At 44.1% G+C, this 22,984-nt stretch overlaps 1 protein-coding gene across 3 annotated transcripts; it reads left to right on the forward strand.

Moving 5' to 3' along the window:
• The first annotated feature begins 431 nt into the window (after positions 1-431).
• On the forward strand, positions 432-17,842 carry LOC131681302 (protein smoothened). Of its 3 annotated transcripts, none has more exons than XM_058962034.1 (4): positions 432-1,091; positions 1,467-2,140; positions 2,206-2,422; positions 13,874-17,842. In XM_058962034.1, exons 1-4 carry the CDS (start codon positions 1,075-1,077, stop codon positions 16,167-16,169), a joined length of 3,204 nt encoding a protein of 1,067 aa, XP_058818017.1. In that variant the 5' UTR covers positions 432-1,074; the 3' UTR covers positions 16,170-17,842. The 3 variants fall into 3 exon arrangements, with proteins under 3 accessions (XP_058818017.1, XP_058818018.1, XP_058818016.1); XM_058962035.1 differs by having other exon boundaries at positions 432-707; XM_058962033.1 differs by lacking the exon at positions 432-1,091 and adding an exon at positions 1,156-1,232.
• The last annotated feature ends 5,142 nt before the right edge of the window (positions 17,843-22,984 follow it).

Here is a 22,984-nt window from a genome sequence, read left to right on the forward strand (position 1 = left end):
AGAATGAACTTTGTAATGGCAATGCATGCAATAATTCAAAACCGGCGAGCCCCGTCGATTCGGTGTTGTGGGAATAGATTTTCATTCATCTATACGACTGAAATCGAATTAATTTAATATTATCTAATTTCTCTGACTGCAAGCAAATAGACAAAAAGTGTAGTAGTTTTATTTCTTGATTTGGTGCGGATACTACAAATTGTCTACAATCAACTTCACAACTAAAAAAAATAGTTTCATACAAATGCAAACCGAGGGTTTGAATAGCAATATGCAAACGAAACGTTATTTCGGGTGGACCCCTTTGCCATTACCTGATCACACAGACACCATCAAACAAACGTCAAATTTGGATGAATCAGAATCCGTCTCCACTGTGTCGAAGTCGCATTTTTTTTATTTAACGTGATGCGTTGTTCTTTTTAGTAGCTGTTTTCCTCTGAAAAAGTGTGCATGGGTGGTCTTTTTAATTGATGTTTGTTTGCCGCTACGCTAGTAGCAAGGATATTGTTTCCAACATACGCCTTTGGTTCCAAGAAGTCTTTGAGTTCTGCACAAGCTTCGCTTCGAAACAGCATCCGGAACTGCATCCATACATTACTCAAATTATGATTAACTTCAAAACACAGGAATGCAGCCGTCGCCACCCTCTACCGATTACTGAAGTTAAGTTAGCCCAGAAATCTAAATAAAGAAGTGAAAAAAGTGTAAGTTTATGATTTCATCGTCACTACAATTGTTTGTGAACTACAAGTAAAATAACATGCGTGGGTGTACGCGGCAATAGGTCGCAAGTATAAAGCTCGTGTTTTGCTTCTCCGGAGCACCCAGCAATTAGTAATTAGCCAATTGATATGCACATCAGGAGTCGCTACTGCAAAATTGTACTGGTCTATTCATTTGTGAGCGGTCAGTGGTGCATTGGAGGCTAGAAACTGAACTGAGGAAATCGCCGATGATACAAGGAAGGACAGGAGCAAATGGTCGAACTTATACCATTATTGACACTACTGCCCCTTGTTGGTGTAATTAGTTTTCTCGCTTCAGTAGTAGCAAATCGGCACTGAACCTTCCATGAGTCGATCTTTACGGTAAGTTTGTATTTAGGTTCCAAATCATTTGTTTGTAATTAGGTTCAAAATTACCTTTTCTTAAAGCTCCCTTAACGCCCAATGTACCTCTGCTGCAAGGCAAATGGTCATAAAACGCAAATTAGCATGTCGAAGAAACAGGTAGAAATGGTAGCCTGATAGCGTAGATTGTGAGAAAAATAACTGCACTGCAAGCTTAACTCAAGTTTGATCCTAATGAATTTACTGTAGTATATCCTGTTCTAATCCTCCAAACATTCAGCAGATTTCATTCAAAATTTGCACAGTAAATTGTTCGTAGAAAAAAATACTTCCTGTAAGATATACTACGAGATTACTATTTTACCCTGTTTTTTTGTCTATACATATTTCCAGTTGCGTTAAGATGGCCCTCTCCGTATTCGTTTCTCTACTGATGGTAGTCGCCCTTCTTGATACACCAGTAAAAGCCAAAGAATTTACCCCGTCGACGAATTTGATAACGCCAGTGGACTCACCGCGGCTGGAATCGATCAATGGGACGCAAAACTTTCGCATGCACGGCAAAAAGGGCAAAGATGATAAAACTTGGTTCGACGGTCGCGAAATGCGGTACATCTACTGTGTTCGTCCCGCCAAGTGTGAACCGATTCGACACAAATCCTGCCTAGGGTCGTCCCTGCCATATTCGTCGATCAGTTTGGACCTAACGGATTCCTTCAGCCAAGAGCAGACTCACGATAAATTGTACCAGTACAATGCGCTGCGCCATGTCCCAAAATGTTGGGCAGTTATTCAACCGTTCCTGTGTGCGGTTTTTACACCCAAGTGTGAGAAAATCAACGGTCATGACATGGTATACCTACCGTCACTGGAAATGTGCAAGATTACGTTGGAACCGTGCCGACTTTTGTACAATACAAGCTACTTTCCGGAGTTTCTCAAATGCAATGAAACTCTTTACCCGTCCAAGTGTAACAATGACGTCCGAGAGGAGATGAAATTCAACGCTACAGGCCAATGTTTGAAACCACTGGTTTCCGCTGATTCCTCCGCGAATTACTACAAAGGTGATGCTCATTTTTTGACCTTTAATTAACCTAGAGTCTATTGATCCATGTGTTTTTGTTTTTAGATATCGAAGGTTGTGGTTTGCAATGCAAAGATCCACTGTTCACCGACGACGAACATCGACAGATACACAAACTAATTGCTTGGGGAGCGGGGGTGTGTCTCACCTTCAATTTATTCACAATCGCTACTTTTGTGATTGACTGGAGAAACACGAAGAAGTATCCGTATGCGTTAGTGATCTTCTACATTAATTTTTGTTTCATGGTGTCATGTATGGGGTGAGTATTGACGTTGTTTGTATATATTTATATTGGGTAAGCTACATGATAACAACATCCGCTTAATTTTTTCGTGCCTGTGCAATTGCGGCCAGGTTCGCAGATCGACTTCGCGCAACCTTTGATTTCGATTAACGAAACTCTGTATTTACTGTTTTAGCTTGCCTAAACTAATTTAAATTTATACCTTAACCACGGTTGTACGTCATCTCCTGGAATACCATACCTTGGAAAACTATCTCGCGGAAAACCATTTGTCGGATTGTCTTCGGCATAACGAGAGAACCTTCCGATGATTTCAAAAGCTCTGTATCATATTGTAGCAGATATGGGCTTCCGTTCATTATGGGGAGTACTCATCACATTATTTGGGACAGGGGTGTACTCCTTATGGCATAATGGACGTTTTGATATAACGGGTTTGGCATAAAGACGTTTACATAATTGACATTTGGCGTAATACCTATTGGGGGTTAATAAAAATTGGGCATAATGGACATTCGGAATAATTTTCATTGGGAAGTGTATTCAAAATTATCATAATCAACTTTTGTCATATATACGATTTTTTATTTCGTAATTTGGAATCAACTCAAAAAAAAAAAAAAATCATGTGTGTATCACGTAATCTATAAGTATTTAGATAGATCACCACAAAAACGACTAAAGATAGGCATATTCGCACATATTGTTCTTAATGGATGAAAAGGGTCCTTTTGATTACGTGGTGTAAATTCAGCAGTAAGACTTCCGTTATTCGATAGCTTGAATAAAGAGTAATATGTACAGTACTTCAGCAGACTACAGATGTATTATTTTGTTTTTTTGCAAAGAAGGCTGTATCACTATGCTTTTCGCATAATATTGATTTATTATTATACACAGAATAGTGATGCACCCTACTTTAGATATATATGGGGCATTCTACGCAAAATATACCACCCCAAATTCCTTATACCAATTTTTTCTCGATTTGGCTGTCTAAAATATTTGACACGTATTTTTTATTTCAACATAGTAGCCAGGAAGCATCGAGATATTTTGTCTTCAATTTGCAAAAAAGAATAGATTTTTCTTTCAAAAAATACTTTTATTCAATCGCCAATACTGTAATGACTGAAGAAGATACTAAAAATTGTCGCAAACATGCAGTGTGCCTTTTCTTAGTTTTCGAGTGAAGTATATTAAACATAATCATACTGTTTATCTAATGTAAAACATTGAAAAGTGATAAACATGTACATGATTTTTTTTTCAATTTTTTTTGACTAAGTAGTCAAAACATTTTTCTTAACGCCATTAACATTTTGGAGTGGACATTTGAATATTTTCGGTGATATAAATTTGTCAATCGAACCCTGCGCGCGCGAAACTTACCACCACGCTCTTCGCTCACACATGGGTTTGAGCTTCAACACATGTATACTATTCTGTGCATATTCACAAATAAATATTATATGAAAAGCTTTGTGATTCACCTTTCTTTACAAATAATGCATATAGTTCTGTATTCTACTGTACATGTTATTCTTTATTTAAGTTATCGAATTACGGAAATCTTACTTGCTAAATTTACATCAAGTAATCCAAAGGACCCTTTTAACGTATATTGAAAAAATATGTTCAAATGTGCCTATCTGAAGTCATTTTTTCCTGGCGATCCATCTCACTACTTATAGATACAATATAAAAAAATCCGTTGACAAAATAAAACGTCATATATATGACTAAAGTTGATTATGATAAATTTGGATTCACTCCCCAATAAGAATTATGCCAAATGTCCATTCTGCCAAACGTCCATTATGCCAAATGTCTCTACCTCTCAATAAGCATTATGCCAAATGTACATTATGCCAAACGTCTTTATGCGAAACCCGTTATGCCAAACGTCCATTATGCCATATGGGGTACAACACCCATTGATCAAAAATTGGTTTATTGTCAATATTTCTGCTCGTGTAGGGTCCGCTTAAGGTTAGACAGAGAATGCGCAAAATTCGCAAACGAAAAAAGCAGTTTTTTCCACACCGTATGTCAGATCTTCATAAAAATCAATCAGCGTATGTAGAATGTTGTTACAGTACTGCTGATTGATTTTTATGAAGATCTGACATACGGTGTGGAGAAAAACTGCTTTTTTAGTTTGCGAATTTTACCTTTTCTCTGTCCAACCTTAAGTTTTCTTATTGTAGCAAAGTAACCTTCAGTTTATAGCACTTCGGCGAACTTGCCTACCTTTTTTATCATTTTTCCCGTTATACCTGTTCGGACGTGCCTAATAGCAAAAAACAAAATCTCGAAGCAGCTCTTTTTGTACTACGAGTCAACTCGAAAATTTATAGTTTTTCCCTCCTAATGCTACCTCTTCTATTTCAGGTTATCTTTCGCTCGCACCTTCCAAACCTTCTACCAATCCAAAATCCTTCAGTTTTATTTCCTCTGTCGCAATACTAATCAAGTTCACTATTTCCTCCGTTGCACTATTTATTTCTATCAGCTTCCAAAAAAAAAACTCTTTACCCGCAATTCCTTCAAAATCTATCTATGAATTCTATTCGATCTATCCACACAATTTATGTTTTTTATTTACAAAATAATGTTGCATTAGAGTCTATACTTTAAGCCGCGCCGACTATCAGCAACCGGTGTGATGTTTACTCGATGTCTTGTACGTTGTCATCACACGGGGGGTGTTTGCGGTCGGTTGTACTTGGGCGGTGCGTACACAGCCCCTCCCCGTAACTCTGGCGAGGTCTCCTTGGCCGAACCAGATTTACGATCCTGGACTTCGAGCACCGCAAGCTTCGTAACTGGCTGAACCCACCTACGATGTCTTCACCAGAGCTTGCCTGATTCTACCGTCCGCTCCGCTGTAGACTTCGAGGACGATACCACGAACCCAACTCTTTCGTATCATTTCGTTTGCGATGTACACCAGATCACCACTCGCCAGTGGACATGTCTCCGTATGCCGCTTTGTCCGCTGATTTATCGACGGCAAGTATTCGGAAACCCACCGAGTCCACAGTCTGTCCGCCAACAATTGGGACCGCTTGTAACGGTCGCGCAAAGCTGCAGCTTCATTCGTCGGAAGCACGGCATGTTCTACGGAAATTCCGCCAACGCCACGAACGAAGTGATTCGGCGTCAGTGCTTCTTCCACTTCTGGTTCCAGGGATCTGTACGTCAGAGGGCGCGAATTAATTAGATCCTCAGCTTCTGCGAGTACAGTCAGCAGTATTTCGTCGTTCATCGCTCTTCCATCATCGATCATGGTCAACGCTGTCTTGAGAGAACGTACCAGCCTCTCCCAAGCTCCGCCCATGTGCGGTGCGCTGGGTGGATCAAAATTCCATCGGGTTGTTGAATCTGTGAACGCTTCTGCTGCTTCGGCTCCAATTTGTCTTATGACCTCTTTGCTGGCTGCTTGGAAATTTGTTCCGTTGTCCGAAAAAAACTCCAGCGGTTTGCCTCTGCGGCACACGAAACGGCGAATGGCCATCAATCACGTTTGAGTCGTCAGACTATGAGCGACCTCAAGGTGTATGGCTTGCACTTTTTTACTTTGCACCAGATGCACGATTTCGCTATCCTTTTCATCTCCGCCCGCAGATGTTGTACGCGAAAACGTTGCCAAATTTCGTTAACGGCAGTTTCTATGTTGCCATGTGCTTTTTGCTGATGGTAGTACTCGATCAATTTGTCGGTTATCGGATGCCTTTTCGGCAGGATGATCGGAAATTTAAGCTCGACTAGCAACGATGATCCTCGAGCGGCTCTTCCTTCCAATCTGAGCACATTCTGTTCGTCTAGAAAAGGACTCATGCTGTATAGATAGCTATCTTTATCCAGCCGATACCACTCTTCATACGGTAGCTCTCGATTCTTCTTCAGCACCTTTATCTCGTCAGGAAATCTGTCTGCTTGCGCTGATCTCCAGAGGTACGCCTCCGCTGCCTGGTACTCCTCTCGATTCAGCGACGACGTATTTGGGGGTACATTTCCCTTCACGTGCCTCTTCACTTTCGCGGTCGTCGGAATCGCTTCGATTTTCAGACCCTCTCGTTTTCTTTTGCAGTTTGACACAAATCTGTAAATGCACGCCACTGTCCGAACTAAAACCTTCCATCGAAAAACCGCTGAGGGTCTACGACCTGTTCTGTTATTCTGATGTCGTGGAAAAGGAAGCATGCACGCAATTCTTCTTGGTCGTTCGGCGTAATATCACCTTGCTCTGGCCATTTCTCTTCCGGAAAATACAGGAAACCCTGGCCTCGAAACCATGGCCCATCTGAGCACATAGAGTGCTTTTTGTTCCACTTCGACATAGCATCTGCTATGTTGAGCTTAGTCGGAACCCATCGCCACTCTCTTAGCTTTGAAAGACTGAGGATTTCTCCAATCCGGAAGGCGACGAATTACTTGTACCGTCGGTGGTCCGAATGATTCCACGACAGCACAGTCTTCGAATCACTCCAGAAGTATCGCTGCTTTACGTCAAAGCATAACATTTCAACGACGGAATTTGCCAGTCTTGCTCTCAACACTGCTGCTTGCAGCTCCAGAGAGGAATTGAGACATGCTTCAGTGGTGCGACCTTCGATCTCGCCATCACCAACGAACACTTCGGACCATCAACCGTCTCAATCCGCAGATACGCTGCAGCCCCGTATGCGCCTTCGCTGGCATCGACGAAGACATGAAGTTGAACGTTACTGAAGTCCAAGTCATGTCCGCCACGAAAGTAATACCGGGGAATGTGAACATTTTCAACCTCCGGAAGCCTTGCAATCCACTGATTCCATTTCTCCGCCATCTCTCCAGCTATTTGTTGGTCCCAATCGCATCCACTGCGCCACAGCTCCTGGATTAAAAGTTTCCCGTAAAAGGTAAAAATAGACAGTAGTCCTAGCGGATCGAAGAAGCTCATGACGCAGCTCATCACGATTCTCTTTGTCGGCAGCCGCTTGCCTGACAAGTACGGCACAAGATCGTCCCTCAGCTCGATGGAAAACGAGAACTCGTCGCTGGCAGGGCTCCAGACAATGCCTAGTACTCGCTCAAGACCCGTTTCCTTGTCCTCAGTGAAACGTACGCACTGGTCTGTTTGCTGCTTCCCCATGGCCTGAAGGAACTCTTCGGAGTTCGACACCCAGTTTCGCAGTTCGAATCCGCCTTTGGAATGAACGAAGCGAACTTCTTTCGCTCGTCCCACTGCTTCATCGACTGTATCTGCGCTATCGAAGTAGTCGTCGACGTAGTGGTTTTTTACTATTTTTTCCGCTGCCTCCGGAAACTGCCTTGCAAACTCCTTCGCGTTCACGTTTTTCACGTATTGTGCGGAGCACGGCGAGCTGGCAGAGCCGAAGGTCGCTACGTCCATCACGTAGACATCTGGGATCATTTCGGGAGTATTCCGGAGCAGGAATCTTTGCACGCGCTTGTCCGCCTCGCGGATCCTCAGCTGATAGTACATTTCCTTTATATCTGCACCAAATCCGATGACTCTCGCGGAATTTACAAACCACCGCCGGTAATGCGGTTAACATATCCGGACCCTTCAGCAGCTTCGAGTTCAACGATACTCCTTTCACTTCTGCTCTGGCGTCCCAAACCGAGCGATACTTCTTCTTCCTCGGATTGTACACGATGTTCAAAGGCACGTACCAAACCTTACTACTGTCGAACGCGTGCGATTCCGCCGACGTAGCTTTATGTACTCCGCAATCATACCACGAACTTTGTGGTACAGTTCGGGGTTCCTACTCAGGCGCTTCTCCAAACACTGTAAACGTTTCATCGCCATAGGGAAGCTGTCGGGAAAGCTTGGGTCATCCTCCTTCCACAGCAGACCCGTTTAGAAACGATCACCTATCCTCACCGTCGTACTCTTCAAGATCTCGTTCGCTCTCCTGTCTTCTTCCGATTCAGGAAGCAAGGCTACGGAGATCCCTGACTCCTCCATCGTATAGGGGCTCTTCAGGAGGTCATGAAGCCCTTGATTCGACACGGCACTGCGTTCATGGTGCCCGATTAATCCTGCGTCCGTGTGGTGCATGCCCGTCGGCCCGTAAACAGTCCAGCCAAGCTTCGACCTGACTGCTATTGGTTCTTATGGTCGACCTATTCGGGATTCGATCGGTGCGTACAAGTGTATATCCCCAGAATCTTAGGAGCTGCTTGCTGATATTCGGCAACTGGTAGGCCACGAAGATGAGAGTACTCCTTTACCAGCTTCGAAACATTTAGCGTGTGTTGTGGAAGCTTTAGACTTTCCACCGTGTGTGCACCTTTTAGCGGAAAACGTTGCTTTGATCCTCGTGCCGAGATGCAAAGGTTCACTCTTTGAGAGCCCTTCTCGAGTCGTGAAACTCCGGCTGTCCATGTTACGCGAAGCGGTTGAGTCACACCCTGAACTCCCAGAACGTTCATTAGTGATTTTTCCACCAGCGTGTATGATGATCCTCCATCCAAAAATGCGATCGTATCCATTGTGCAATTTTTATTATACAGTGTAACAGGCATCATGCGAAAGATGACTGAAGGCCTCGGTTGGACGGCGTGCATGTTGCAGTTCGAACCGATTACGGATACCACTGAATGGAGTAACGGGTGGTGTCGCTCTTTACACGAATCGACATTGCAACGGAAGTTTAGTTTGCACTGGGCGTTTCCGTGTTCGTTCAAGCACACCTGGCAAAGCTGCCACCTTCGGACCGCATCCCAGCGGTCGGCTAGACGTAATCGACGAAACGCTTCACAGTTTCTTATTCTCTGGTCGATTCTGCCACAAATTCGGCACGGTTTTTTTTCTTTCCTTCACCGGTGGACTTTGACTCCTATTCTGCTCTACGCTATGAGCGTGCAGAAATCCTTCGTGCTCTCGCTTCGATTTCTCTTTTCGCAAACCTTGTTCGATGAACCGGGTTGCTTCTCCGAACGACGCCACTTCGCTTGCGTCCTTCACGATGTTTGACAAAAAGTTCGATAGAGTACGCAACGTTACCATTTTACTCTTCCTTCGATATCGCACCCACTCCAGCTGAGTTCCTGCTGGCAGCTTCTCTGTCAGCTCTTGTATCAGCATCGGGTTCACTAGATGAGCGGTGAGACTTGTAGCTTCGAGATGATCGGTTAAGTGTTGTACTACCATCCCGAAGCTAATGAAGCTCGATAGGCGGTCTGCTCTCGGTGGTGCTGCATTTCGAACATTTTTTAACAGCATGTTGAGAAGTTTCTCGGGGCGTCCAAACAACATCCGTAAAGTTTCGATGATCTTTGGAACCGCTTTTGGTAATAGAAGTCGGCTTCTGACCGCTTCCAATGCTTCTCCTCTCAGGCATTCTTGAAGTCGTGCTAAATATATAACCTTCTGCATAAATATATAGTAGATCATAGAAGTGTGTAGTTTCGCGGTTGCCATAGGAATACTTCATTTGAAACTTTTCACGCTTGAGAAATCCGGGTGGTATATTGCACTACTCTGCCACTAAAGTCATGATAATCATATGGGCGTGGGCAGTAGGGCATTGCAATTTTTTTTTAATTCTCTAAAGCCACCCCCCCCCCTCTCATATTGTGACAAATGTCAAAGTGAGCTCAGATGCCAAATTTCACATCATTTGGACAATTCTAGACTCCCGCCCACTTCGCTTGATATTTTTGAAATTGGTACTATGGGAAAGTAAGGAGGAAAGCATATTAAATGCTATAACTTTTGAAGTAGCAATCAGAAAATTACAATTTATACCTCTTTTTAGAGAAAATCTTAGTATTTGAATTGAGGTATTTCCGTTTGTAGAAAAATACGGGAAAGCGGGGAACTGGGTTATTTTAGCCCCAAAACCCCCTATTTTTAATATTTTGTTTGCTCCGTGATGCAAATCATACATATTTTGCAGTTTTTCTAATGTGAAAAAATCTCAGAAATTTGACTTTTGTCCGAATACGAGATGTTGGGGTTATATGGCCTTTTGTCATTCATATTAAATTTTATCAATTTCTCGTGCATATATCTATATTATTCTTCAATTTTCATAAAATGTAACTTGTTGGACGTGGACAATTCTTAGGAATAAAACAAAAATAGATTTGTTTGCGGTAAAATTCAGAAACATCATTTTTTTTGCATTAACTCTACAAATCACATTTTTTCATTAAATGTCCTAATACCTCAACTTCACCTATTTTTCCAGGAATGAAACTTTTCTCATGTGATCCCTAAGCATACGTTACACTAAAATTAGTACATCGAATAAGAATTTTCTTGTTAAATGGAGTTAATATGTGCGATTTTATGATAAAAATGTGAAATCGAGACTATATGTCAGATAATTTGATGTTTCTGAATTTTACCGGTAACGAATCTATTTTTATTTTTTTTCCAAGGATTTTTCACGTTATTACAATAAACTATGATTAAATTTAATATACATGACAAAAACCCTATAACCTCAACTTCTCGTATTCGAAAAAAGGTCAAAAGGGTTCCGTTCGATTTCTGAGATTTTTTCACATTAGAAAAACTGCAAAATATGTATGAATGGGGCAGAAAAATTACTAAAAGTAGGGGATTTCAGCCAAAATGACCCAGTACCCCACTTTCCCGTATTTTTCTAGAATCAAAAATATCTATTCAAATACTAAGGTTATTTTTTTAAAAGAGGTGTCTAGAATTGTCCAAATGATGTGAAATTTAGCATCTGAGCTTACTTTGACATTTGTCATAATATGAGAGGGGGGGGGGGGGGGGGTAACTATGTGCTATGGCCCATAGCCTATGGGATATCCTTGTGGTCCAACCACTCTCTGTCCGGCGGTCAGCGTTCGTATTGCCATTGATCCCGCTGTGCCGTAGAACCCAGCCGATAGTGATGAACGGATCGCGGAGATTTTCTATGGCCTGCACGTAAGAGTGTCTTGATATGCCAGACTTGATAGTCTTGAGAACGGGCAATGAGTCGGACAAGATAACCGTCGGCGAGTCCGCTGAGCCTTCGTACATGGCGACTTCGATAGCGGCTGCCTCCGCCGAGAACACCGATCAGAGGTTGGGGAGGAGGGATGCGAAAGGAAAGACCCCCTTCTATGCCGCTGACCCCTACTCTCTCATCCATCTTCGAGGTCGTTTAGGATATGTTTAGGATTCATTTTTTCGTCAGCTGGCCAAATTTTGCGAGATTGCTGAATGCTGTCCCGGACCTTCGCGAACTTGGCAAGATTACGGTTTAAGTTGGGGCTGGAGTTTTTCCAGGCACGAAGAGTCAGACGGTGGACACGTGCAATGGTGAGGAGATGTCAATCACCGAACGTCGAGAAAAGGGATTCGGCCGTGGAGAGCAAGCGGCATTCGGATCCGGAAGTTCTTTTCAGGAATCTAAGGGCCCTTCTCAGGATAACTACGGCTGCCGCCCTGCAACAGAGAAGAATCCCGGCTTCCATACATGCCGCTTCTGCTGGGATGTTGGGTAGAAGCCCTACCACCAGAAAAATGGTTCCGTGAGACTAAATGTTGGCCAGTTAAGTCCAGTTTCGGCTTGTCAGCTATATTCCATAGAAAATGCGACTGTGTTTCAGTATCTGGCTCACGATAAGAACCGTCTTTTGATTGCATTTACAGTTGCGTGAGAAGTTTACTCGGATTAGCCGCTTTCTACTCTCGCATTCTTTTTGATCCACCGGAAGTGGGGAATCATCGATATCTTACGATCGGTTGTAATTCCGAGAATCTTCGGTTATTTCCTGAAGGGTTATCCTGGTGTCAGCGAGGCTGACCGGTCTCGTGCTGGCTGGATGGCATATGTTATAGAAGTGGCTTATGGCGCACTGGCATTGGGGAGGGCTTGAATGGTCAGCAAAAGCTTTCTCTATGATTTCTCCGAAGATGGCTAAGTGTGCGCCTGTCCCATGCCCTCTGCGGAAAGCAAACTGGCGATGGTCGTGGCGTTTACCCTCTTTAACAATCAGGGTGATTAATCTCCTTTTTACTATCCTCCATTGTTTTGGTTATGCACGAGAGGAGGCTGAATGGCCGGAAATCGCGCTTGGAATGCGGTTGTTGGTCACGAAAACAGGATGGGAAGGATGTTGGCGGTTCTCTACTTTTCGGGGAAAAGTCACCCTTCCCAAACCACTTTAAAGCTGTCGAGAAGATCTCTTTTGCTGGTAGATGTCTTAGCATAGGATAGCTGACCCGATCCGGTCCTGCTGAAGTACCGCACTGAGGACATCCGTGGGTTCGGCCGGCGAGAACGGTTTGTTGTACTTATGACTGGAATCGTAGGAAAAGATGGTAGATGGGGCAGCTCTGCGCTTCGCGAAGTGCAGGTGGTTCGCTTCGTTGGCCGAGAATTGAACTCGAATTGTGCTCCAGTCAAATTGGCGAATTCTAGTGGGTCAGCGATGATCACTCCGTTAGCGGTAACCTTTCTGTCTTCTTTTGGTACTGAGCGGTTTAACCCGTCCCCACAGTTTGGGCGTTGAGGAGTTCGGTCTGATCTCATCGAAGAACTTGGCCCAGCTAACCTCTGTTGCTTCGTGGGTGGCTCGTCTCACTTGGTTCGGTGTTTCAACCCGTTTTCAACCCGTTCGTCTCGCAGGTGGTGATCAGGAGGGTGTCATGATTGCCGACGCTATGTCTTGGCTTCCCCAATGCACTGCACGGTGGGGGTGGTGCGCCAATCGCTTAAGGGAGGTTCGGCGTCTTCGACAATGAGGATTGAGAGTTCTACTGGAGTGTAGCCTCGTTCCTTGTCGAAGGCGGTCCAGTCTGCTGTGTCAGTCTGTTACGCTAGCAGACGCAACAAAAATGTTAATATACAAACTCTCGATCCCTTCGCGATCATCCACGCACATCTGCGTCTGCGATCTTACAAACAGGACGATGACTCCTCGATGATTAAGTAAAAGTTTTAGCACTTATAAATTTACAAATGCGTTCTTAAGGATGAATCTACAAATTCGCGCGATCATGAATCGGTTACGTCTGGAAGTCCCCTACTCTCGGTCCTAACAGACTAGATCCATGTCTTCAGTTGGACCTATCCATCCACCAGACAACACGTTCCATGGTGACATGATCGGGAACTCTAGTGATTTCGGAGGACTCTGTTCTAGTATCTGAACCGTACACCGAAAACTAAGTATCAGATTCACGGTACGCGCGCGACCATCGAAGAACACACATGAATATGCGACTGGTTACAAAATCGAATTTATATTCGCGAAATTACAAACACGCGACAAACACGTTAACAAACTTACTCTTAAGCCCAGTGCAACTCAGTCCCTTTGTTGCAGTTCTAAAGCAAGCAGGGTGGCGTATGCAGGTTCCACCTTATTACTGATATTCCAACTACAGAGTGTCCAAATTATGCCCCTTTATTGCTTGCATAATATTTTGAAATGTTTCCTATTCATTAATTCAAATTATTTTTATCCCCATTTCAGGTGGCTTGCCCAGTTTACTCCGGGCGGTTGGGAAGACATTGTGTGTCGTAAGGATGGAACACTGCGCAGCTCGGAACCCAGTGCCGGTGAGAATTTGTCCTGTATAATCGTGTTCATTTTGGTGTACTATTTTCTGATAGCGGCAATGGTTTGGTTCGTAATATTTACGTACGTGTGGCACCGTTACTTCAAAGCTATCGGTAAAATTCAGGACCGTTCAATACGGAAGAATGGCTCCTATTTCCACCTGATAGCTTGGTCCCTTCCGTTGGTGCTCACAATCACGATCATGGCTCTGAGTGAAATTGACGGAAACAGTACGGTGGGAATTTGCTTCGTAGGGTATTTGAATCATCCGATTCGGGGAGGGTTTCTGCTTGGGCCGGTGATTTGCGTATTATTTATCGGAGGATATTTCCTCAGCAGAGGGCTTGTGACTTTGATTAAGTTAAAGATTTCCAGCAAAGAGATTATACCGGCTCGTTTCAATAAAAAGATTAGACAGACAATTGTACGAATGGGCATTTGCACGGTTTTTACTTTTGTATTTATCTTTGCGACAATATGCTGCCATGTCTACGAGTTTAGAAATAGTGAGAGCTGGGCTGCGGCTTTGAAGAACTACATAATTTGTCAGATTTCGTCCACTTACACAGATGTGACCAGTTCGTGCAAGATTCACCATCGACCGAGTGTAGCAATCCTTCAGATTCATTTGATTTGTCTGTTTGCGTCGGGGATTGTAATGTCCTCGTGGGTGTGGACCAACTCGACCCTGAAAACTTGGGGTCGGTATTTTCGGAGGCGCTTCGGATCCGACATAGAGGAACCGGTGAAACTACAGAAGCATAAAGTAATAGCCCAGGCCTTTGCTAAGCGGAAAGAGTTTCAGGACCAAGGACGGCTATCCATTTCGTTTCATAACTCCTACACAGATCCGGTTGGGCTGAAATTTGATATGAATTCAGCAATGGGAAGTCACGATCTCAGTTCGACCTGGGCCAACTATTTGCCAAGATTTGTCAACAGACGGTACGCACTGACCGGAGCAGCTACCAGCTCTAGTCATGATCCGAGGAAAAACTCGGTCGACTCGGAAATAAGCTTCAGCGTACGGCATGTCTCGGTTGAATCAAGGAGAAACTCAATCGATTCGCAAGTGTCGGTTAAAATTGCGGAAATGAAAACAAAAGTTGCTAGTCGGAGCCGAAGTGGAGCGAGTAGTAGTAAGCATCATCAAAAACACAGACATCAACGAAGGCGTGATTTCACTGCGTTCGGTCGACGCTATAGTAGAAAAGAAAGTAGTACTTCTATGGAATCACAAATCATAACGGCCATTCAAAAAGGCAGACATTCGTCTAGTGGTAATAATCAATTCTTTGGTGCCACGAATATGCAAAGAAGAACCGGTATCGGTGGCATGGATGCTGATCAACTGAATGATTTCATTTCGAATGGAAAATTATTGCTTCCATTTTTGCATCAATCTGGTCTGACCTCGTCGGATGATGATAATGGATCCAATACATCGTTCAAAGTTCAAGACTCAAAATTTGATGTGATACTGAAACAGATTGGCGGTGCTGGAAGCTCTCACAACAGAACCGATACGCATGACGCTGGATGTCAAATTGAGGAATATCGCTCAAGTGACGACGAAAACTTGGGTCTGAAGCATTCCGCGCGGGATGAGTTTCCTGCTATGAAAGATGGGCTCAAGAGCAGCAAGGAAGGCGGGCGCAACAGCAAAAACAGTTCAAAGAGTGTGCGCAGTAAAAAATCATCCTCGCGCCAAGGAACGATTCGAAAATCTCAAAAACATCCACGAGCTAGTCAGAAAAGCCAGCGTAATGAGAAGAAAGAAAAAGCCCGCGAGCGAGAGCGAGAAAAAGAGCGCGAGAAGGAATTGGAACTGATAGAACGGAACAACATTGCCGACTTTTATGATTCTTCATTCACTTCCTTCTGTTCAGAGCTATCACCGCTGAACGTCAACAGTTCCTACTCAGGAGTCTCACTAACCAAAACGAATTCGCGAAACTCAAAACGTAGCTGTGATGTTGGAATCCAAGCTAACGCTGACGAGATTGCAACGCAAACCATGTCCTCGTTCGAGTTCAGCGAAAAAGCCATTAAAAACGAAGAGAACGAAGACATTTACACCGAGAACCACTCGCTGTTGAGTCCTAAACTAATACCCCAGGTGGTCAGCGCCGCCCGGAAGCGGGAATATGTCGACGTCAGTTTGACAGAAGCTGAAAAACTCAAACTTTTACTGCTTCCATCCAAGTAAAGCAATTGTGTGACGATCACGTAATCTCACTGTAACGAAAAATACTCGTTTCGATGCATCAGTTCAACGACTTTTTTATATATATATATTACTCATTGTATACAAATGAAACAATCAAATTAGAATACTAGCACCATAGGTTATAAAACGGTAATTATCCGATTAGTTTTAAGAACAGTGACTATAATATTACTACGATAATCGTATATATTTACCTCGTGGAGGTAGTTGAACCTCAATAAGATTCACTTTTGTGAAGAGCGAAAAATAACAACAACCAGGTGCCTTTTTGCATATGAAAATCAACGAGAACGCATTTTGTATTTTTATGTATGTGTGTATTCCGTGCAACTAATCAAAGATCAGCATTTATTCGTGTCCGTTTGTTAATGTTGTGCGTTTATGTACGTCCCCCAAGTAGCAATTAGGTATTTTGTGTATTTGTTTGAAGGACTTATTTTCAATTTGAATGACAGTAGGATCAAGGGACATTTATGCAGTAGCAAGGTAAAGTCGGTTAGCACTCATCCAAAAATCATGTTACGAATTACATGACGAATTTAGAGTAGCGTTTAGGGAATGAAGAGAAAATTGGATACATTGTTTTTGATCATATTTTGACAATATTTTTAGTTGGCACAACTCTGGTGAATTTCGAGGGTTTTTGTTCTTGGGTAGGATTTGCACGTTGTGTGAGGAATACTGCTCCTGAGTCGTTTTCCCGTAGTTACAGGAAGCTTGGCCTTGGTTATAACTGTGTTTCTTTAAAAAATGCAACATTCGTTTTTGCCAACCTGATATAAATATCCTGATTGACAGTGTCAGTTGTCATTAAAATTTCTCTTTTTAGTCCACATGTGCAAATCACCTGCCAAACTAGGTTTTTTTTATTTTTATCCTGAACCTTCCCTTTACTGGTAGCCTGGAAGTTGCCTGAAACATGCCTTGACGTATGTTTCATTCTCCATTACAACACAATCACACTTGGTCAACATTGTGGTGTACAAAATATGTGCACTTGCTTCATCTCGACTGGGTGTCACTGGTAGGCTTCTGATAACTTTGCCAAATCCGCGTGAGAGCATTTCGGATTTTTCTCATGGGAGAATAACAATTTAATACGCTGTTCCTCTTGCTTCGTTTTTTATTTTTTCTTCCAAAAGTGCCAATAATGCTAAAAAGCCATAAAATTTTTCACAAAAAGCTGATCCTAAAATGTTTCCTTATAGAAAAACTTCATTTTCTCAAACTAATGTGCTCATTTTAATCAAGAAAATAGGAAGGCAAAATTGCTACTGACAAAACCCAACAATATGTTTGTTTCTATACTAACTGAAAGAATAAGGATTAAGACTGATTTTAAAAACTGGAGCAAACCAAAATGGTATATGCTTCAAATCATGTATTTGCACATACAGCCAACTTTCGACAGAAAAGTCGGTAATCTCAAATGTGCTATAATACGGCCTAACAAAAACTGGAAATGCTGAACAGTGTGTTTAGCATAGCGAAAACCAATGGATACTATTTTTATAAACGCATTTTTTCGATAGTGTAGAGCACGGACACAACGTAATTTAACTCAAACGCATTTAGCTGAAAGAAGTGGAGCCAACATATTTGTCTGTACATCTTACGTTAGATTAAATTGAGGTAATATTTTTGAAAGTATACACCATCACGCGTTATTCTGTTGATGACATTCCTTATCCTATGGCAGTTTCTTAATAGTTTACACAGCTCGAGGTGTAACTCCCGGCCTTATCACGATCTACTCGGATAGTCCCTGACGATGAACTCACCATACTCCGACTGAGAGTTCCCCGACGGAGGAATTTCTCCCGACACCGATACCTTGAGCCATTTAGCTCCCAGCTTTATCGAGATCTACTCGGATATTATGCAGTGGTGAACTACACTACTCCGACAGTGAGATCTCTGGTAGTTTAGTGCCGTTGTCTGTTTCGTGAGCCAATTAGCTTGCATTTTTGACGCGATATAGTCGGTCAGTCCACGGCGGTGAATCTACCCATTCCACGGATAATTCCACGGCGGTTGATTTCTCCCGATACCGGTGTTCGTTTCTGTGAGCCATTCAGCTCCCCGATTCGTCCCGATCTACTCGATCTAGTGCCCGGCGGTGAACCTAGCCTACTCATTGGGCCAGCCAGTAGGTGCTGGGGTCTTTCCAGCGATTTCGGGTGGAGAGTAGCTTCTGGTTCACAGGCGCCCCAACGACCCACTGTTAGCTATTCCACGCGATCTACTCGCTTTTATCACCGGTGGTAGATCTAGCCTACTCACGAGCTGCCCGGTAGGGTGTCGCGATCGGTCCAGCGATTCCGGTGAAGTCTTACGTCCGCTTCACTGCCGCTCCAACGACCCGAACCCGGTGCTACGTAGTGTATTACTCAACTGAAACCCCGGCGGTGGACCTAGTCTACACCGACGGAGAGTTCCCCGGCGGCGGAATTCCCCCTGAAACCCGATTTGTAGTTCCACTGAGGCTTTCCAGCTGTAGGGGTTACTTTGTTGGTCCCTTCGCCACTTCCTTTGCAGCTTGTATACTCGTAACCACTCTACCCAGATATGCTCGTCGTGGCACATCTCTTCGACGATATCGTCAACAGTCCCGTCAGGAGGTGCACCACTTCAAATTTCTTCGAACCTAGGGCAAACGTGTTCCGGTGTCTCTTGCAGGCTCACACACTCCGGGCAAAGGGGTGACGAAGCATGTCTAAAACGAAGCAGATACTTCCGGAAGCATCCATGCCCGGACAAAAACTGCGTCAAATGGATGTTCACCTCTCCATGCTTCCTATGCAGCCAAGCAGACACATTTGGGATGAGTCGGTGGGTCTCCCTTCCTTTCTCCGCATTCTCCCACTCTTGCTGTCACGTAGCCAACGAGTCCGCTCGGACCAGTCTCCTTGCATTTCTCCGTTGGTAGCATTTCACGTCTTCAGCCAGAGTGATGCAAATGTGGATCATTCTGGCAATTACGCATACCGCCTTCAACGATATCGTTCTGTACGCGCTCGCGACACGAACAGCCAGTAGGCGAAACGTGCTTGTCAACTTCGTCCGATGCCGCTTTGAGTTCAGCGCAGTAGCCCAGGCCGGTACGCCATACCTTAATATTGAGATACCCGCCAGGTCTCTCGTGAATACAGCTCCTCCGTTACTTGGTATGATTGTTGCCAATGCGTTAGTAGTCCTCGCAGCCTTCTTACATATATAGTCGACAGACAAAGCTGTTGTAATTTAACCGATTGTCGACCATCACACCCATGTGCATCAGCGCACGCATCGATGGGATTGAGTGTGCCCCGCACGCTGATCACGACGCGCTGGATTTTTTGCGGTTGCTGACCAACACTACCTCTGTCTTGTGGTGAGTTGGCTGCAACTTGACGTCAGGCTTCCATGTTTCCACGATATCTATTGTCTCTGCCGTCAACATCTCCACCTCCTTAAGGGTTTCACCGGTTTTCGTCAGGACAACGTCATTTGCAACGCCGACGATCTCAACTCCCCTAGACAGTTCCAGTGTTAACACTTCATGTATTCCAGAGCTTTGAGCCAAGTATAGAGCCCTGAGGTACCGCCGCCGTGACCCTAATCGACCTCTGCCCCATGTTCGTTTCGTAGACCAATATTCGGTTCTGAAAGTAACTTTGTAGAACCTTGCACAGATAGTCTGGAAACCCGCTTTCTGTGCAGCGCTACGGCAATCGCCACCCGTGATTTTGGCAGCAACACCAGCTTCTGGATATTCCATTTACCCGGGAAGTAGCCTTCGTCGAGGCATTTCTGTAGGACTATCCTGAGCATGTCCGAAAACGCCAGGATCGCGGTCTTCAGTGCCACGTTGAGGATACCGTCCGGTCCGGGAGCTTTCTTCGCTTTCAGCCCTTTTACCACTATAAGGAGTTTGTCGTTGGAGACCCGATTGTCACCACTGCCTACATCAACGTACATTGTAGGTGGCCATGCGGTTGGATAGTGCTTCGGGAAAAGACCCTTCACGATAATCTTCATTTTGTCCGCGCACATTTCGATTGGCGTCGTTGGACCCTTGATCTTGGCCAACACAACACGGTAATCATTGCCCCATGGGTTAGCGTGTACTTCTCTATACAGCTTCTAGCAGGTGGACTTGCCTACACACTTAGTTGGCACACTCGGCAATTTTCCGCACAGCCGAGTAATCAGTAAATGTTTATTCTGATACCTCGGAAAAGTGTCATTTGTTTGCTGATTTTCAGTGAAATATTTACCGAAACTCAGCAAACAATTGTAGCTTTCGCTGAGATCTCAGCGAAAAATGAATTTGCCGAGTGCTCGGCTGTTCAATTCTCGGCAAAAGTTGCAAAAAATGCTGAGATTCGGCAGAAAAAATTAAGTGTGTGTCTCTCGTTTAAAAGCGGTCCTGGCCGCCCGGAATGCTACCTTACACTCTTCTCTGACTGCCTCAGGTTTCACTCTCTGAACGTCAGAAGACGGCTTTTAGGTAGGCAGCCCGGAGGATGCTGAGCCTTTCGTTCCACCAGTACGTCGGACGCCGGCAGTTCGCTGGCTCTATTTTCCTCGGCATTGTACATCATATGCCCTCGCTGCTGTTTCCGACAGCTCATCGGCACTCGGAATTGGAGTGAGGCTGTCAGCACGAAGAGCTCCTACAAACAGATCCTTATCGAAGCCCTTTATTTTCTACTCCCGCTCGCCAGTCCTCACTCTCCGCGTTACAATACAATTCCGTCGACCAATGGTGTAGTAGATCGCTTGGTGGTCGCTCTGTGTGTACTGCTCACTAACTCGCCATCAGCGAAGGGCTGCAGAATGTTATGTCGATGATGGATTCCTGACCGTCTTTACGGAATGTGCTAGCAGAACCTTCATTGCGAAGTCTTACATCCAGCTTCGCCAGGGTTTTCAGCAAGCTATAACCTCTTGCGCTGGTCAGCGTGCTACCCCACTTCACGGCCCAAGCATTGAAGTCTCCTCCTATAACAACCGGCGTTCGTCCGACTAACGAGTCGGTTAGTGCGTCCAGCATCCGATTGTACTGCTCTGGTGTCCATCGTGGGGGAACATAATAACTACATACGAATGCGCCGTTGATCCTGGCGATCACGAAGCCTACGTGTGTGCTATCCACCACATCTTAGACGGAGAAACTGCCCATCACTTGGATTGCCGCCATCCCTGCACTATCCACCACCCTGTTTTCATTATAAGGAGGTAGACGATACGGCTCTGCAATAATTGCAACGCCGCATTTCGTTTCTCTTGTCCACTGCCACAGCAGTTGCAATGATTGAGATTAAGCTTGGCCTGCCTTCACCTTTATGTACGCATGTGAAGCCTCCCGTCGTGTGGTCATTTCCGTCCTCCGGTTTGCAGATCATCACTTTGGTTGCTTCGTGCGGTCTCTAGCAATGTGCTCTTTTTCTCCGCATTTTCTACATAGTACAGACCTGTCCGGGTCCTTACAGTTCCTCGCCAGATGTCCGAAGTCAAAGCATCTAAAGTATAGATCCATCTGCTTGGTAACTCGCGGAGTGACTCTCAGCGAGCACTTTGACTATCCGGTAGTCGAAGCGCACCGTTTGAGTGCCTCCATACGATTTTCAAATCCAGACAGTCGTCGACACATCTAGTTTGCACAGCTCGATCAGTGCACCCCTCATTTGTTCTACGGTCGTTGCTCCCGGCACTCTTTTCTCCGTGCGAGTATTGTAATGACTTTTCCGTGTCATCTCAATTTCTGCCGTCGCGTGTTCTGCAGCTTCCATCAGAGCTGTTTCGGCTGATTCAGCTCTCATTTGCTCGCGTACAGCAGCTGTTACGGCAGATTTAATAATTGTCACTAGTTGCTTCACCTTGGTGTGCACATTGTGCTTGTCCTTCCCGAACTCATAGAGCTCATCGATCTTTTTCCTCACCTCTGTCAAGTACGACTTCCCAAGATGTGATTCATTCTGGGTGGTGTTGCTACCTGATCTCGGGGTAAACCCCATCTCCCGTTGGTTTCCTCATGGCTCACTCTGTACCAAACCACTGTTGGTACTCGCTGTGGCTACCGGTGCACAGTGGTCGGAAACGCCAAAAACGTGAACTTAATTCACTAGAGGCCAAACCATCGAATATATTCACAGGGTGTCTTTGGAGGAATTGTTCGTATGAATGTTCCCCACAATCTGATAACAATTCAAATTAGGCATGGCTTACTATGATCGAACTAAAAAAAATAACTTTTTATGCTGACGAGATAGAAAGTTGGTGTCTTCGACAAAGTTTTAGGAATGCTCACAATGAAGAATTTTGTTGAAGAACTTGAGCTTGTAGGAGTAAAGGTTATCGATTTATAAGACGTTTTCTATGACAACCCCCTTAAATCTAGTTTCTTTAATATAACTTTTTTCATTGTGACTTTTCGTGCAAACTATGTATAACACAAATGTGTAGGTATCAAAACTACATAATATTGTCGAAGACTGTATGTAAAAATACTCATTTGTTTCACAGTTATTGAAGATTTTTACATTTTTTTGCACCAACTTCAACTACGTATAAGCAAGAAAGGTGCAAACCAAAATTCACGAACAGGCACTTTTTTACTTCTCTAAACTATGCACAATAAAGCTAAGTAGATTTGGTGCATGGCACTCTAGTACCCTATGAATAGGGTAAGCTTATTTTATCATGTTTTTTGACTTTTTCCTTACAAAAATCAGCAAAAAAAATTTTTTTTCGATTTTTTCCGTAAAATTTAATAAATTATGGTATGATATCCTTTTGTAAGCATTAAA

The sequence above is a fragment of the Topomyia yanbarensis genome, chromosome 2 (genome assembly GCF_030247195.1).
Source record: "Topomyia yanbarensis strain Yona2022 chromosome 2, ASM3024719v1, whole genome shotgun sequence".
Lineage (NCBI taxonomy): Eukaryota > Metazoa > Arthropoda > Insecta > Diptera > Culicidae > Topomyia > Topomyia yanbarensis.